Raw genomic sequence first — 16702 nt, 5'->3', positions numbered from 1 at the left:
GCAGGAAGCCCAAATCAGCTTTCTTGGGACCTTGTTGTATGCTTTCCCAAAGTCTAGAAATGCCCAGTTTGGACACTCTTCCTCATCTCTAGCTTCTTCTCAGCTATCTTACTGCAAACATCAGATCAGTTGTGCTGCAGCCTGATCTGAACTGTTTACCTCTCATCTTACTTTCTACTACACGGTTTATTCATTTACCAATAACCCTCTCCAGAACTTTCATGGAGTGTGACTGGAGTTTGATACCTTTGTACTGCCCACAGTTATGGATGTTCCCTTTTTCTTGTATAGTGGCACAATTACACTTACTGTCCTGTCATCTAGGATACGCATTTCTCTTCATACTGCTATGGTTACCCCCAGAAGCCATTTCTTCACTATCTTGCCCAACATCTTGATCATTACCCCAGAAGCCATTTCTTCACTATCTCGCCCAACATCTTGATCATTACCTTCTGTGACCTCATCTGAGGCTGCTACTTTTCCTATTTCCCTTAATGCTGTTCTCACTTCATCTAGGGTGGCCTCCTATTGTTCTTTCATTGTAGACTGTGTCTGGAGCAGTACAGCTTGTGTGTGGTTTTCTTTACCCAAATGCTGTCAGAAGTACTCCTTCCATCTGCCTTTGATTTCTTGTGAGGTGGTGAGCAGGTTGTTGCTGGCACCCCTTACAAGTGCCTGACTAACTTCTTTATCTTTCTGTGTTTGCATTGCAACCTGAAAAGCTTCTTTCTGCCTTCTACTGAGTCACATTCCACTAGCTGGTAGAGTGCAAACAATGCCTTGCTCTTTGTAGCAACTCTTTTCTTAGCCTTTTGGTTAGCAACCAGTATTTCTTCTTAGCCTAGTCCATGTTTTCCAAATCTGTACTCCTCCTTTCAATCTGAATACTTCCTGGACTTCTGCATTCCACCACCACCTTTCCATATGTACCCCCGCTTCCACACCTGGCTCAGCCTTGTACCTGTTATACAGTTCTCTCACATGCTATTTTGCAGCCACACCTTTCTTCTTCAATGCCACTTATTTCCTCTTTTTCCAGAAGTGAGAGAGCCCTGCATATTTCCGTGAACTCTTGTGCTTTTCCTCCAGTCATCTTCCAGGTCTTCACCCTAATCTCTGGTGACTTTACAGCCTTCTCTGACCACTGTTTGCATCTTAATTGTGGCAACCAGTGATTTATGCTGTGGGCCAATTGTTTTACTGGGACTGACTTCGCAAACCCTGAGTCTACTCCATTGCCTTTTCCTTACTAAGAGGAAGTCAACCTAGGTTGCACATTGCCAGTTCTTGTATATGACTTTGTGACTCCCTCGCTTGCTGAATCATGTGTTGGCCACCATCAAGATAGTTGCCAGACAGAAGTCAAGAATCGCCTCTTTATTCCTGTTGTCCCACTGATGGGGACTCAGACAATCCTCATATGTTCTGTCTGTCCCAATATGTGCATTGAGGTCACCCCATTATCAACACCAATTCATGTTGTGCTGCTTTATCTAGTAGGTCCTGAAGGTGCTATCTGAATGCACTCTTTTCATTGCCATCACAGCCCTGCTGTGGGACATATGCTGAGATTATAAATAGTGCCCCCTCCTTACACTGGAGTATAACTGCCAGGAGTCTGTCACTGATTCTGATAACATCTCTCATTGTCTCTTGAAGCCTCTCCCTACAGGAACTGTTAAATTAGGAATGTGCATTTTTTGATAGATTTCTATACACTGTGAACTAGTCTGCATATGCAATGTCAGAGAATGGGGGCAGTATCAACAGCACTGTTTCATGAATAAAGTATCACATCTACATTTATTCATGAATTAATATTTGTTTGACAATGCAAGTTCTCGGAGTGTTTTTGTTTTGGATTGCAGTCAGAGTGTCAAGACTTCCTGGGCTAAGGTAAAAGGTAATGGCTGTCCCCCTTCAACTTCGTGACATCATCATTCTAGGTATGAGTCACAGCAGGTGTGAAAGCAACATTACCCATGTGGGACAGCTGCTCACATGAGACAGTCATACATGCAATCATCAGAGATTAGTATACTCCCATCCTCACAGTAGCCAGAGCAAGTGAAAAGTCTCACAATACAAACACCTTTCAGCATGTGCACCCCCCACACCCACACTACCTACTTCAGTGTCCAACAGTTGTTTGGTGGGTGCTCACCCCCAGTCTTTACACTACATTTAACAGGACAACCACTACTTGCTAAAGAACAGTCTTGCAGGCAGCTGAGTTACAATCCTCCCTCCAGGATGGCTAAGTCATCACTGCCCTCTCCCCCCTCCCATCCTCCTCAGCCAGTTACTCCAGCACACAGTTCACTAATTGATCCCAAGTTACCTGTGCCAGCATCATGGACTCACCTTTCTACTCCAGGGCCAGCTACTCCAGTGCCAATCTTAAGCAAATTAAAAATATTGAATTTAAATGCACTCTTGAACCTACCTGGTAATATATTATCATATGGCACTCTGTCCGTGCTGTACACGGTCTTTGACTGTACCAAGTCAATGATATCTTCATTGTCATAGTGATTTAGACCATTTTCTTCAACGAGTCTAGGCACAGCAAAATGTGCAACAGAATTATCATTATAGTCTGTGATGCCTTCTTCCTTTTCCTCATCTTCGAAGGAATCAAGGGTTTCTTCAAAGAACATGAGAACATCTTTCTCTTCATGTGTTAGAAAATTTAAGCTCTCATCATCCTGCAAACACAGAAAATATTAAACGTCACAATATAAAACTATACAAGGGAAGACTACTACATTTTAAGCATCATCATTTCATTACATTTCTGTGCTGTCTTATGTACATATGACATCAACACATCAAATTATCCAAATATATTAAACTATGGCCTTCACAAACCTGCAGTTCACAAATGATAGGTAAAGCATGACACTCCGATCTCCTGGCAGAACTGCAACACATTCATGGTCCTCAAGTGATCCTTCAAATTCAAGTATCAAACTACATTCTAAAGGGACCGACAGCAAGACGAGCACTACATTAAATGCAGTTAACTAATACCATAACTCATTTTGAACTGCCTTACACATGAAAAAGCAGGCTGTGAAAAGTACCCTAACCACAGAAAAGTATACCACATAAAGGATACACAACCCAACAAAATCCTTTGCGTGGTTTTATTTCCAGCAAGACATTATGTCACTCAATGGAAAATGAATCAGAAGTCAAAGTGGCATTCCATACTCCCCGCTGCTGGGGCAAAAAGTCAAAGCCCCCAGACAACACAAGTTTGAATAGCAGATTGGGTGCTGGAAAAGATGGAGAAATATTGGATGCTTGGATAGCACCAAAACAATCACCACCAGAGGATATGGGGTTGTCACTCTAAAGCCAGTGTCAGTAGCCCTCACAGTGTGCAACTGGAAACGCATACACATATTGGGAGGTTAAAAGGCTCTGCAGTGATACAAGTGTTCATGTCAATCATTATGGGAGGGGTTAGGACCTCAAAGAAATGCTTTCATTGTCAAGATGCTGGTGAAGATTAGAAATCGCCTCCATGGTTACTTGCATCACAGCTCCCTTAGGTTCAGCTCTCACCCTTGTACTGGGGGTCTCATCAGTGGTCGAGACTGATGGGGGGAGGTTTGATGGCTGTCTGGCATGGACATAAAAGGGCTACAAAGAAAAAACAACAACAAGGGTTGTGTTCCATACTGATTACGACTAGTATGCTGCTTTTATTTGGGCTCCAATGGAGTATACTTTCCAATCAGGCCCTCATCTCTCAACCACACATTTGACGAAGAAATTGCTAAAAGTTTAATTGCTCAAATTAAGATGCAACCCAACACCAATAACAGATACTTTAACAGACTGGACTCTTGACTTTTTAATTTGGTACCAAAAGGCTCATAGTAATAGGAGTTAAACAGGGATATCTGTGGGAGTCTATCAATGAGCACTGATGTACTTTCATCTAGTTATTCAAAACAAAGTAGAAATACAGTTGCTAGCCTGCTTGAAAATCTAGATCTGAGGAAACCTCTCTCTCTTTAGGGAAATGTGCTTATCTGGAATTGTGAATTTTACTGTTCCCTAATTTCTGAATATAAACAAACAAAGCTATAACCTGGAATTGACAAAAGAGCCATCAAGTCTTATTGGATGATAAGATTACAAACATAGTCATTACTCAATATTAGATTTCCTTAATAAAAGTGATAGTTATTCTCCAAGGGCTCTGGTCTACAGACTTGGAATTGGAAACCTAACTTCCAAACCAAGGTGGATTCTTTGGAGTCATTCCACCAAAACCAGGAATTCCTCTTCATCCTAAAAAACACATCTGTTTTCTCCTATCCTGTCAGAAATTCTGGCACATGGAGTGAAATAGTTCCCAGCAAAGAAAAGGATTTTACTCCAAGGTTTTTCTAAAATCCAAGAAATAAGTTACCTGGACAGCAGCATTAGACCTTTCAGTTTTAAACATGTTCCTATAAACTCCAAAGTTCAAAATGCTTATCATCCAGATTCTGTTTCTCCCTCATTCCTTCACACTGCTTTCTAGTTGTATCACATTTCAATGATGCATATCATCATATTCCTGTAGACAAAGATTTTTTGCATCTGAATTACATTTTCATTTTACTTCCTTACCCTTTGGTCTCTGCACAACTACAGTGGGATTTACAAAATGGCTGGCTACAGTTAACTGCCTTTTTCAGAATGCAGGGATCCACATTTACCCCAATTGGAGGACTACTTTGTCTGAGATATCTCTTTATCTTACTTTTTTTCAAGTCCAGGCTTCAAGCATAATCTGAAGAAATATTCCCAAACTCCTTCCCACAGGTTGACATTTCTGGGATGACTGCCCATCACTTTATACATGGTGGCCTTCTCCCTCTGGAAAAGGTTTCCTTTTACCATCTACTGTTTTCAGATCTAGCTCACTAGTCGATGACTACTGCAAGGGTATATCTCAGAATTCCAGACTATTTGACTTCAAATAATCTAATGCTTTCCTTAGCTACACAATGAGGAAATCACAATGGTTCCTCAGATTAGCTCTGACCAAACACCAGCCTTCTTTATCATTTCCTGTCTCGATCCTGGACTTTCTCAAAATGGAACTCCTATGGTGCGGTCAAATCACATCCAGCTGAACCAAGGTCTTCCCCTTTCACCTCTCACCCCAACCGGGTCTGTAACAGATTCTTCAGACAGATTCTTTTGGATATTGCCCCCACACCAGCAAAGTCCAGGGCATTTGGGCTTCATATTTCTAGAAGAAACATTACCTCAAGGAAATTAAGATCCTGAAAAATGCATTAAAAGCCTCACATCAGGACTTGAGGACTAATACTGATGATTACAAACACCACTGTGATGGGGTATGCAATCAAACACAGGGTAACTAGATCTTATCCCCTTGTGCAGCATAGCTATGACTGCCTCCAGTCTCATCTCACAATCTCTCCTCTCAGAAAACATGCATTGAGTCAGAGAATAAGACTGTATGAGACTCTCTGAACAGATTCAGGACATACACTCTCAAATGGATGTTATAAGAAGAGGTCTTCCAAGAGATTCTCCAACAGTGGGTAACACCACAAGTAGACCTGATTGTCTGCATTTACAACAGTTAAAGAAATTCTCTGCCAGGACACCTTGACGAAATGCCTAGAAAACAGAAGTGTTTTCTTTCTCATTGAAGGAAATGTTCTTCTATACCTTCCCCTTTCCTATGATGACCAGAATTCTAAATTACAGAACTCTCCAAAGGTACTTCTGGCAACTCACTATTGGGCCAGACATATACTGTTTCATCTCATAAAGATGGCCAGGGGCAATTACTACAAACATCTACACAGAGTGTACCTACTCACATAGGAGAAAGAATCACTGATGCATCTAACTACAAAACCTACATCTGATTGTCTGGATGACAGCAGTTTGATCCCATTTATGCACCTTTTTTTCCTGAGGATATGCAACAGGCATTAAAAGAGGCTTGAAAACCAGCTACTAGAAAAACATATTTGGCAAAATGTAAAAGATTTTCTAGTTGGTGCCACAGAACAGATCAGGACCCATACAGATCAGAGTTCTTCACTACGTGAATGAATTACTCAAATTAAGCCTACGTTACACTTCTATACTGGTGCATCCTTTGACCATTTCAGCTTGGCTGCAACTAGATCCACATTATTTTCTGTTCCAAGAAAAGCAACTTCTGAAAGGGGTATTTCATATATGATCTAGGAAACAGGTGGCTCATCATAGGATCGTAATTTTACATTAGAAAAGTTAAGTCCTCCTCCATCTGAACCAGCTTCAAAGGCTGCTTTGAAGTCCTTGACTAGGAAGATAGTTTTGCTTATTGATCAGACTTTGGATAGAATCTAAGCTACAAGCCCTCATGTCTTTGATACAAGCCCTCATGTCTTTGATCCTTTAGAGTGATAGGATAACATTAACAACCAACTCTTCCTTTACAACCAAGGTAGTGTCTAAATTTACCTTAAATTAATCTATTAATCTTCATGTCTTCATTGCTGATCCCAGAAACAGGAGGGGGACAGGATTCTATATATTAAGAATACTCATAAATCAACTATTCCTGAACTCTACATCCTGTGATGGAAAATCAAAGGGGACAATCAGTGTCGAACAGATCATTTCCAAATGCTTGTCTCACTAACCATTTCTGTTGCTCTAAGAAAAGACTCCACAGAAGGTCAAGACTCAATCTACTTGAGCTGTAGCTACTTCTGGAACTTTTTGGAAATGGATGGACATTCTAGAGGCTGCAACTTGGTCAAAAATTATTAAATTTTCAGGGCCAGAACAAGATTTGGTAGGTCTGTTCCTTCAGAGCCTCTTGGATTCTGGTGTTTCTTCCTCCACCCATGCTATCAATAATTTGGCAATCATTTCATATAGATTTTGAGATTTAACCTACAGTAACAGTGAGCTAATGATGAATGTGGTATACTTGTGAAACTAAACTTACCATAAAAGTAGATTTTCGAAAATATAACTGTAGCAGTACCGACACCCTCCTGATTTTAATTTTTTTTTTTCTGGTACATATTTTCCTTTGGCCAAGGTTCATAGGTGTGTACTAGACTAGACTAATGGCCCTGGAGCTTTTACAAGCCTAGCCCATAGAAGTGCTCTGGCATCATGCTGCTCAACATTAGTTCCCAGTGCCTGTATTAAGTAGTCACTGAAGTGATCTCTGGGGTGAACTTTCTATTACCTATCCACTCATCAAGATTTCTCTTGAAGAGGGACAGCGAGGTGTTCTGCTTGACATGTATGGGAAGTCTATTCCACAGCACTGACAATCTCTGGGTGAGGAACCTGTCCCTCCAGCATGTTCTGTTGATTGTGGTCATGATGTGGAGGTCTCTGGAGCATGTGGTGCGGAGGGATTGGGATTTCTTTAGATGCAGCATTTCTAACAGAGCTGGGTCAGACATAGCTTTGTAAGTCAGGCAGAGATCACCTCCAAGTAGGAGATATGAGACAGAAGTGCTGGAGTCCTGAGTCTGTCCACGTAGGACACGTGTTTAATGCCTAGGATCCTCTTAGTGAGGTACTTCTGTGCCTCTCCAGCTGTTGCAGGTGTCTAGTAAGGTACCTGCAAAATGGGGCACTATACTCGATGATTGGTCTAAAGAGGGAAGACTAGAGAGACGATGACCTCTTTCTTCCTGGATGCAAAACCCTTGGTAATGAGATGTGCCACATAGGACTTTCTGACCACAGTGGCAATATGGTGGTTGAAGGAGAAGTTGCTGTCAACCTGCATCCACAGATCTCTTATAACACCTTCAGTGGGCTCCCATTGATGTGATAGCTAGTGGGAATGGAGTTTTTACCAAAGGGGATACAGACACATTTTTTGGCGTTAAGCTTAAGGTCATGGTTTCAACACCAATCATTGGTCTCAGTGAGGCCTTTCTGTAGGATGTCTGCATCACTTGGGGAGTTAATGTCTCCCAGCTTGCAGTCTGTGAACTTGGAAAGCCAAAGTTCCTTTGTGTTGGCCTGGACTTCCAAGAAGTAGATGCCGAACAGGAGAGGGCCCAGGACTGATCCCTGTGGGGCTGCACTTGTGACTGCTTGGCAGTCTGACTTGGAGTTTGCTACTTTCACACTGTGTTCTGTGAGCCAATTTTCAACCCACCTAGTGATGTAGGGGTTGATGCCTAGTTTGGTGAGTTTATCAATAATTCCCGAGTGAAGAATGGTATCAAAGGCCTTGGCCAGATCGAGGTAGGCTGTATTTACTGCCTTACCTTCATCCACAGCCCTGATGACTGACTCAAAGAAGTCAAACAGGTTGAGCAGGCATGATCTCCCTTTCCAAAGGCAAACTGCGTGGGGTCCAGAGCTTGGAAAGTTCCTATATCTTTGCTAATCAGGTCCATGATGATGTGCTCCATAGCTTTACATATCAGACTTGACAGGCTAATGGGGAGATAATTCTCAGGGTCTGTAGTCGCTTCCCCTTTACGAAGAGAGATAATTGTGGCAGTGCGCCATTCAGTAGGGACATCGCCTGAGGTGAGGCTGTGACTGAACAGGGCACACAGATGTGGTGCCAGTTCACTTTGTAGTTCATATAGAACACAGCCATGGATATTATCAGGTCCTATGGAAGCTGCATTCTTGGCCTTGGACAATGCAGCTTTATCCTGGGCTGCAGTAATGCTGGGAGCCTAGTATTCTTCCCGGTATTGTGATTGGTCCTTTGGGGGGGGAGAAAGGGGTAAAGATGGCACTGAATCTGTCGGCCAGTATGTTGGCAATATCTGTTGGCTGAGTATAGGAGGTCAGACTACGGCAGCTGCAAAGTCTCAAAATAAAAAGCATTCCAAAAAACATGAAGAGACCAACATACAATAGCACCAGATAATACTTTAATAAAAGTATTATTTTAAAGACAAACCAGTTTTGGCTAAATCAATACATTAATATTGATTCAGCTGAAACTAGTTTGTCTTTAAAGAATACTTTATCTGGTGCCATTGTATGCTGGTCTCTTCATGTTTTTTTTTTTTTTTTTTTTTTGAGTATAAAGTACCATTGTGCAGTAACTTAGAGCAAATCTGGGTATTGCCGTGGAGGTTCTTGATACAACTATAAAAGGCTTTGTGATTGTTTTTAGTGTCTGCCTCAATTCTGCCCTCATAGCTGGCTTTACAGGATTTGATGAGGGATCTCAATTTTTTGTTGAAGATAATAAGGGAGTTTTTCCAGTCTCGGGACTTCACATTTTTCTGCAACAGTTTTTTTCCTTTTGTTGTAGAGTTTATTAATGGCAGGGGACCACCAGATTGGCTTCTTTTTTTTGGAGGAGAGCATCATGATTCTGTTGGGTATGTCTAGTTCCACGGATTGATGCATATGTTCGTACAGTGCACTGGTGTATGATTCAGCAGCCATGAAGCTATTTTCCATTGGCATGGGTGCAGTGAAGTTGGCCACCTCTGTTTTTAGGAGTCCAAAGTAAGCTTTGGATAAGTTTTTCAAGGTGGTTACCTTTGTGGGGGGGGGGGGGGGTGTGGGCGAGATGTGGATTTCCATGGTGATTAGTTTACGGTCAGATCTGACCAGGGAGGGATTGACTATTGGTATAGAGCAATGGTCGCCCATGTTGGTAACAACCAGGTCAAAGATGTTGCTTTCTCTAGTGGGGATCAGAATAAGCTGGTCCAGGGCATTGGAACTGATTAATTCCAGGAAGTGCTGGGCCAGTGTATTGGTGCTTGAGTAGTTTTCCCAGTTGATGGAGGGGTAGTTGAAGTCTCCTAGTATGAGAGTGTTGGGTTGGACCCTTAACAGATTCCAGGGTGCTTAGAAACATGGAGTGAGAGTCTAGGGACTTGGTTGGGGACCTATAGCAGGCTACAACCTGGATCGCAGTCATACCCCACTGTTACTTGTACCTGAAGTATCTCAGATGCATTATGCTGAGCTACTAGTCTGGAGGAGTGCATATCCTTCACGAATATGGAGACAGCACTGCCTTTGGAGCTTCAGTCCAGGTTTCAGGGCCGAAAGGTGTGGAATGAGTTATAGCCTGGTTGCACAGGGGTTCTTTTCTGCCACTTTAAGCCAGGTCTCAGTTACAGAACAAATGTCAATGTTCTCCATTTTGAGGAGTGCTTTGAGCAAGTGCATTTTGAGATTTACACTTCTAGCATTGAGCAGCATGACCCTCAGATTGCATTTATTTATAGCTGTTACAGTAGTAATTTGGTCTTTGGAACACTGCCTAAAAAGGCACTATAGAGGTGGCAAGAGCATTAGCTAGTACCCAGAAACCCAGGGGTGACAGATGCAGGCTACCTCTGGCAAAGCATCGAGGTCCATCAACCATGTCATCCAAAGCAGACAGATACTGGATCCCCTTAGAATGACACTAGAAACTTAGCCAATTGAAGTCAATCATTTTTTTGTTTGTACTGCGGTATTCTGGGTGATGGTAGGATACTGCTCACGGCTAGTGTCATAACTGCCTCGGCCACATAATCAGAGAGCTCCAGCATGTCTCTTTTCATGTAGTCCAGGGAGATGCATCTGTCATTCACACCCACATGGACAATAACAAGAGTCGCACTTGTTGTGGAGTGACCTGAATGCGTGTTATGTGTTTGGATTCTGGCACCTGATACACAGCTGACTGTTACCTTCTCCTTATTCAACCTAGTGAGTGGGAAATCTGTGCGCCTCACTATTGAGTCACCTATGATTAGTGTATTGGGCAAGGTGTTTAGCCTTAGAGGCTTAGGCTGAGGGACGCACTGTGGAAGTGAGCTACGTGTCCTGTGGTTTGTGCTGTGTTGTGGTAGCCAAGTGCATTTCTGCTTTGGTGGTCGCTGCTGTTTAGGTAAATTTCTATTGAAACACTGAACTTGTAACCAGTAAACTAACAATACTGTCAAGGAAAATAGAAGTGAAACCAGACAGTTTATTAGCAGCAACCAGAAAACACAAATACACACGTTAACCCAGGTTTCGTCCTCCCAAAAAGGCCTCCCTGAAGGTGGGTGTGTGGTTTGTGTTTTTATGTGAGAGCTGTAACAGTGTTCTATAGGGCTGTGTGTTCCATGTGGTGTGGTGTAGGTGTTGACCTTCTCTTGACCAGCTAGTCTGGTCTTGGTTGGAGTGTGCATAGCTTCCAATTTGGTGATACAAGTGCATCTCTCAAGTCTGAGTGTTGGGAGGTAACAGGAGAGGGTTGTCTGTGTACATGAGGCAGTTGCTACACTGCCTCGGAATGCCCAAGTGCACCAGGTTAATAGGAGAAAGCAAAGGGAACTGCCCTTTAATCATGCCAGGAGGAGTGGTCATAACTAGTAAGTAAATGAAGCTATTTCCATGAAGAATGACTAGTGCTGATGGCTCTTAAGTGTACTATAATAATTGCAACAAAAACCTGTTAAGTGCAAAGCAATTAGGCTATCTGAAGTGCAAGAGAAAAAGAACTAGCAAGATCTAAGGGAAAAACTGAAGATTTTCTGGCACCAGTAATAGCTAACCTCAGCTCGGCACCACTCAGCGGAGATTAAACAAGCGCAAACCCATGCAAATGGGCTTTTAAACCAGAAAGTTGAAATGGATGGAAAAACTGCCAAAACATTCAGTAAACTACAATTTCTGGGCCAGAAACCACTCCTCTTGTGGTAGAGAGGCTACTTAGTGCTTACCACTCCCACTGAAGGTTGGGTTTCCCTCCCATCTTTCTTTTATGGCAAATATGTAGAAACAAAGTCTTCCTCAGGGCGAGAAAGCTCTGAATTTTGGCATCTGTAAATCCCCTTTTTACATCAGCACTCTTTTACACCAACCGGACATATGGTGTGTGAGGAAGGTGCCCAAAAACTTTTGTATAGTGGCTGGACATCTGATTCTTGGCATCGTACATCCCATACAGCTTTATGCTATTGCAACAATGATCTATTAGCACATCTACTGTTATGATTAATTTACTTACATAACTACTTTTCAGTCACAACCAGGGTTGCCAGATTTTCGACTGGCCAGGTATTAAAAAAAAAAAAAGGTCTTTCACACTAAGTGAAGACCAAAAAAAAAAAAAGGTCCGTCTTTAAACACGGAACTTACCTGTGTTTAATGCGGAACATCAGGCAGTACCGCATTAAACAAAAGTAGCTCAGTGTTTAGCGATTTTTGATCAGCCCATATGCCGGTATACGGAGGCTGTTTCGCCAGGATTTAAACCGGCAGTGAGGGACTCAGGATCGGGCTGCTGATCCTGGAACAATCCCGCTCAAATAAAGACGTCTGGCAACCCTGGACAACACAGCAAAACTATTTTCATACCCAGAGTGGATAGGTCTAGAACTTTTCATAACAGACTGATACAGTCCTGTGGTGATTATTATAAGTACAGCTTTGATTACATGCACCTAACAATGAAATTAATGAAATGAAAGTAATGTACTTAAAAGTGAGGTTGCATCCCATGATATCACAAATGGCTAAAGCAGTCAGTACTGTCTTCACGTTAAAGTACTAACAGTGTTTCAATATTATGGATGGGTTCTGTGCAACTTGCATGACAAACGTTTTTCATGTCTTAATTGACTACATATTTGTATCAGTACTACAATGATCTTACTCAATAGACTCAAACACATGTATCTGGAGCATTTCTCCCCGGGCCTCATCTGAAAATTGGCTTTGTTCCAAGTTGGACTTTCCCGGTAAAGAAATGCTAAATAAATAAATAAAATAAAGAAATAGCACAGAGGAGTCTCAAAGTACTGCTTTTTTTTTTTATCAAAAATGAGAGGGGTCATGCAAGACCTCCTTCATATTACGCAGGATAATCCTCCTCCTTTAATAACTACGGGTTTTATAGTTTTGAAAATGATGGTAAAACTAGAATAGCAACAGAAGAGGCAAATGGGAAGCCTCACCCACATGCAAAAAAAAAAAAAAAATTCACTAAAGTTTGTTTTGTCACTATCACATTCAAGTCTAATAAATTCTGCTTTCAAATATTAGCTATACTGGCTACTATCACAGTCTTAAGACACTTATAAAGCAGTACCACAGTAAGGCAGTTAATCTCCCAGAGTCTCTCTTCATTGAAGAGGACATAACATTGTTTTATTTACAATATATATATATATATATATATATATATATATATATATATATATATATATATATACACACACATACACACATCTATATACAGGTACATATATATATATATATATATATATATATATATACATACACACACACACACACATCTATATACAGATATATACATGGACACACACATCTATATAGTCATGTTGCACATGCTTGTGTGTATTTAATGTTCAGATAAGAAATTGCTATTCTTGTAATTTGTCCTAGCTGTTCTCCTGTAGCCTAGCTCTGTTAGTTAACTCCTCCCCTCTCCCAATTTTCTTCAGTTGTGTGTTAGATGCCATTGCAGCCACATGTCTATTGCTGGAGTGCGTCAAAGCATCATTATTTGACCTGTTTGGAATGATTTATTGGGTGTGCCTTCGTTGAAGGTTGGGTGTCAAGCTGGCTGTTCGGCACCCATAAAGAATCTACTGCCAATCATTAGAGGACCGGAGTTCTGATCTGGCGACCCCTAACCGGGAAAAGCCAAAAGAATAACAACCTATACAGTTCTTTCTTGCATAAAGAGCTTGCTTAATCATAAGTTACAAAGTGTCGATATGTTTGGTGGTTATGGAAGTTTCAGAACAGTCCCAGAGCACAGGGCAGCCATTGAAAGATTTTCTAATACCTATTAAGTTTAGAGAACAGGCCCATCTCCTAAGGATTTGTTTGCTCATTTGGGCCTGTACATGACAGCAACGTACTCCCTGCACAGGATAATCCTTTGGTGAGTCAGCAATTCAGCAGTGATTGCAAGGATTGTTTTTTTTATATGTATGTATGTGTTGTGGGCACTGGCACTGCATACATCTTCTGAGAAACTGTTTTATTCTTCCCTGAGCCATGCTTGCAGCATTGTGAAACTGAAAGTGACATTTTCTGCACTGCCTGGCTTCTTGCAAACCAATGCCCTGCAAACCCAGCTAGCTCAGAATTGATAAATTGTTGATACTTTTCTGTCTCTCAGGCTAAAGACTTTAGCATTAACTGTTTTATTACCAGCACAATGTCGCAGCAAAGGGCTACACTGTTAGCACTGGCTGATGCACAGCAAGATGCAGAATTTCTTGCAGACCAAGACCAAATCCCTGATCCAACTGAAAGAGCAAAACGCATCTCTAAGCTTACATGGAAGGCAAAACAGAATTATGAGACTGACAGGGAAGAATTGTTATCCAGTCTTGCTGACTCATGGACTAAGACTGTTAACTGTATGTCTTCCCGCTCTCAACCTGTTTATGATGCATTGCAGTTAGAGGGTGCACTCAAGCAATTTATTGCTACCTATCAAAGCCATCAAAGACTATGCATAAAATATGTCAATTTACTACAGAGATATAACACTGAGGAAGTACAAGAAAAACTAAAGAGGTTTCATCAGCTTAATCTTGACAGGGACAGTTTGGCATTACAAACAGGGACTAAGGCTGAAGTCAGGATTTCACAACTCCATGAATCCTGATCCCATTGCTCTGCATCTACCAGACACTCCACCAGATCCAGTAGGTCTTTACAGTCTGTATCTTCCACACTCCGAGAACAACTTATCAAAGCCCGTGCTGATGCAGAAGCTGCTAAGATTCAGGCAGTCTTTGCAGAAAGGAAAGGTCAGTTAGAGGCAGAAGCTGCCCACAGAAAAGCAGAAAGAGAGGAAGAAGCTGAACACACAGAAGCAGAAAAGCAGGCTGAAGCTATCCGCAAAAGAGCTGAAATAGAGGTCTTAGAAAAACAGTGTGAATATGTCATAGGTTAAGAGTTCTAGAGCAAGCTGTTAGTTGGAGTGACAGAGACAGCATAGGTCCAGTGGACACACAGTTATCTTAAATGCACTACAGACTACATGTTCAACCAATGCAATAAGTATTCCTTTTTATCTGATGCTCCCGAAGCCAAAGACACTTCCTCAGAACTATTACTCCCAGTGACTACTGCTGCAGTACCTGTCAACCAAGGTCAGTACGACACACCTAGCCCTGCTCAAGCTAACCTACCCCATTATGGAGGTAGTCGCCAACCTCAACTGAGCCTTTGCACTACTGCACACTCCTGCACTTATGAACTCGCAGCAAGTTCCTCAGCTTGATTCCCTTGCACCACAGTACGTCCCAATGTCATTCAGCAATAGTGCCACTGTTAATGTGATCAACACTGTTCAACCAACAGCTCCTCACTTAAAGTCTGTAGACAGAGAAATGTCACAGGTAGTAAAGTATATGCTTCGCAAAGATCTTATCAAAACTGGACTCGCACAGTTTGACTACAGAGGCTGGAAATCCACCTATAAAGTCTGCACTTGGTGATCTGGACATTACAGCTACCGAAGAACTAGATTTGCTCAACAGGCGCCTTGGTCCTAGCTGCTCTGAACGTATTAAGCGTCTCAAGGTAGTTCATACTGCTAACTCAAGTGTGGGTCTTAATGCTGCCTGGGGCAGACTGGAATGCAGCTTTGGCAGCCCTGAAGTCATTGCGGATGCCTTATTCAAGGGGCTGCAAAGTTTCCCGAAGATATCTGGCAAGGACAATCTAAAGTTTCAGGAGCTTAGTGACCTCCTTTCTGAACTTCAGCTAGCCAAGGAAGATGTGCACCTTCCAGGCCTCAGTTATCTGGACACTGCTCGTGGGGTTAACCCGAAAGTTTCAAGGCTCCCATATGACATCCAAGGAAAATGGACAGTTGGATCAAAGTACAAGGAAGCAAACAGAGTCTCTCTTCCCCCATTTTCCTCCTCCTGCGAATTAATCACAAAAATTGCAGAGACAAAATGATCCAAGCTTGTCTTTTGGAGAGTCCCATGCTCCAGGTCCACCCTCTCCTAAGCCTACAAATTTGCGCAGCTCATACAGAGACCACAGAGGTCCAGTTTCAGTTAAACGGACTGGTGCCTTATCTACACCTTCTACAGTTCCCAACAAGGGTGATCAAAGCAAGAAAATCGAAAAACCAAATCACCAGTGCCCCATACATAATGAACCTCACCCACTCAGAAAATGTATTGGCTTCAGAAAAAAACCTACAAGAATGCAAGGAACTTCTCAAGAGATTTAGGGTATGTTTTAAATGCTGTGCTTCTACAGAGCATGTTGCTAAGAACTGTAAAGCCATTATCAAGTGCATAGAATGTGACAGTGATGATCATGTACAAGCACTTCATCCATGTCAATATATTTCTACCCCATCCACAGTTAACCCCCCTGAGGCAAAGCAAGGTGGGGAGAACGTAGAACAAACAGTGGCTCCTACTCCAGTTGCTGCCACATTTACTCAAATCTTGTGCAAAAATATGCTTGGTCCATGTATACCCCAAGGGTCATCCTGAAAAAGATGCAAGACCTTACACTATTCTCGAGCAAAATAATCAATCTCTTGCAAGCTCAGAATTATTTGACCTGCTCAACATAACAGGGGATGCCCTGCCTTACACTCTGGGCACTTGTGCTGGCATTATAGAAGTCTCCAGCAGGAGAGCTAGCTGTTTTATAGTAGTTCCTCTCAATGGCAACCTAGAAATTCCACTGCCCACTCTCATAG

General features: G+C 42.1%; 1 protein-coding gene across 3 annotated transcripts in view; it reads right to left on the bottom strand.

Moving 5' to 3' along the window:
• PROSER2 (proline and serine rich 2) overlaps positions 1–16702 on the bottom strand; it is a 455053-nt gene that overhangs the window by 40784 nt on the left and 397567 nt on the right. For all 3 annotated transcript variants that reach the window (XM_044088307.1, XM_044088306.1, XM_044088308.1), the window contains one exon: positions 2450–2711. In XM_044088307.1, the coding sequence (XP_043944242.1) occupies positions 2450–2711 (262 nt within the window). The remainder of the gene's footprint in view (positions 1–2449; positions 2712–16702) is intronic.

This window comes from Protopterus annectens, chromosome 11.part0 (genome assembly GCF_019279795.1).
Source record: "Protopterus annectens isolate FY-2018-M chromosome 11.part0, PAN1.0, whole genome shotgun sequence".
In the NCBI taxonomy this organism is placed as follows: domain Eukaryota; kingdom Metazoa; phylum Chordata; order Ceratodontiformes; family Protopteridae; genus Protopterus; species Protopterus annectens.
Note: the sequence above shows the minus strand (reverse complement) of the source record. Positions and strands in the feature narration are given on the sequence as shown.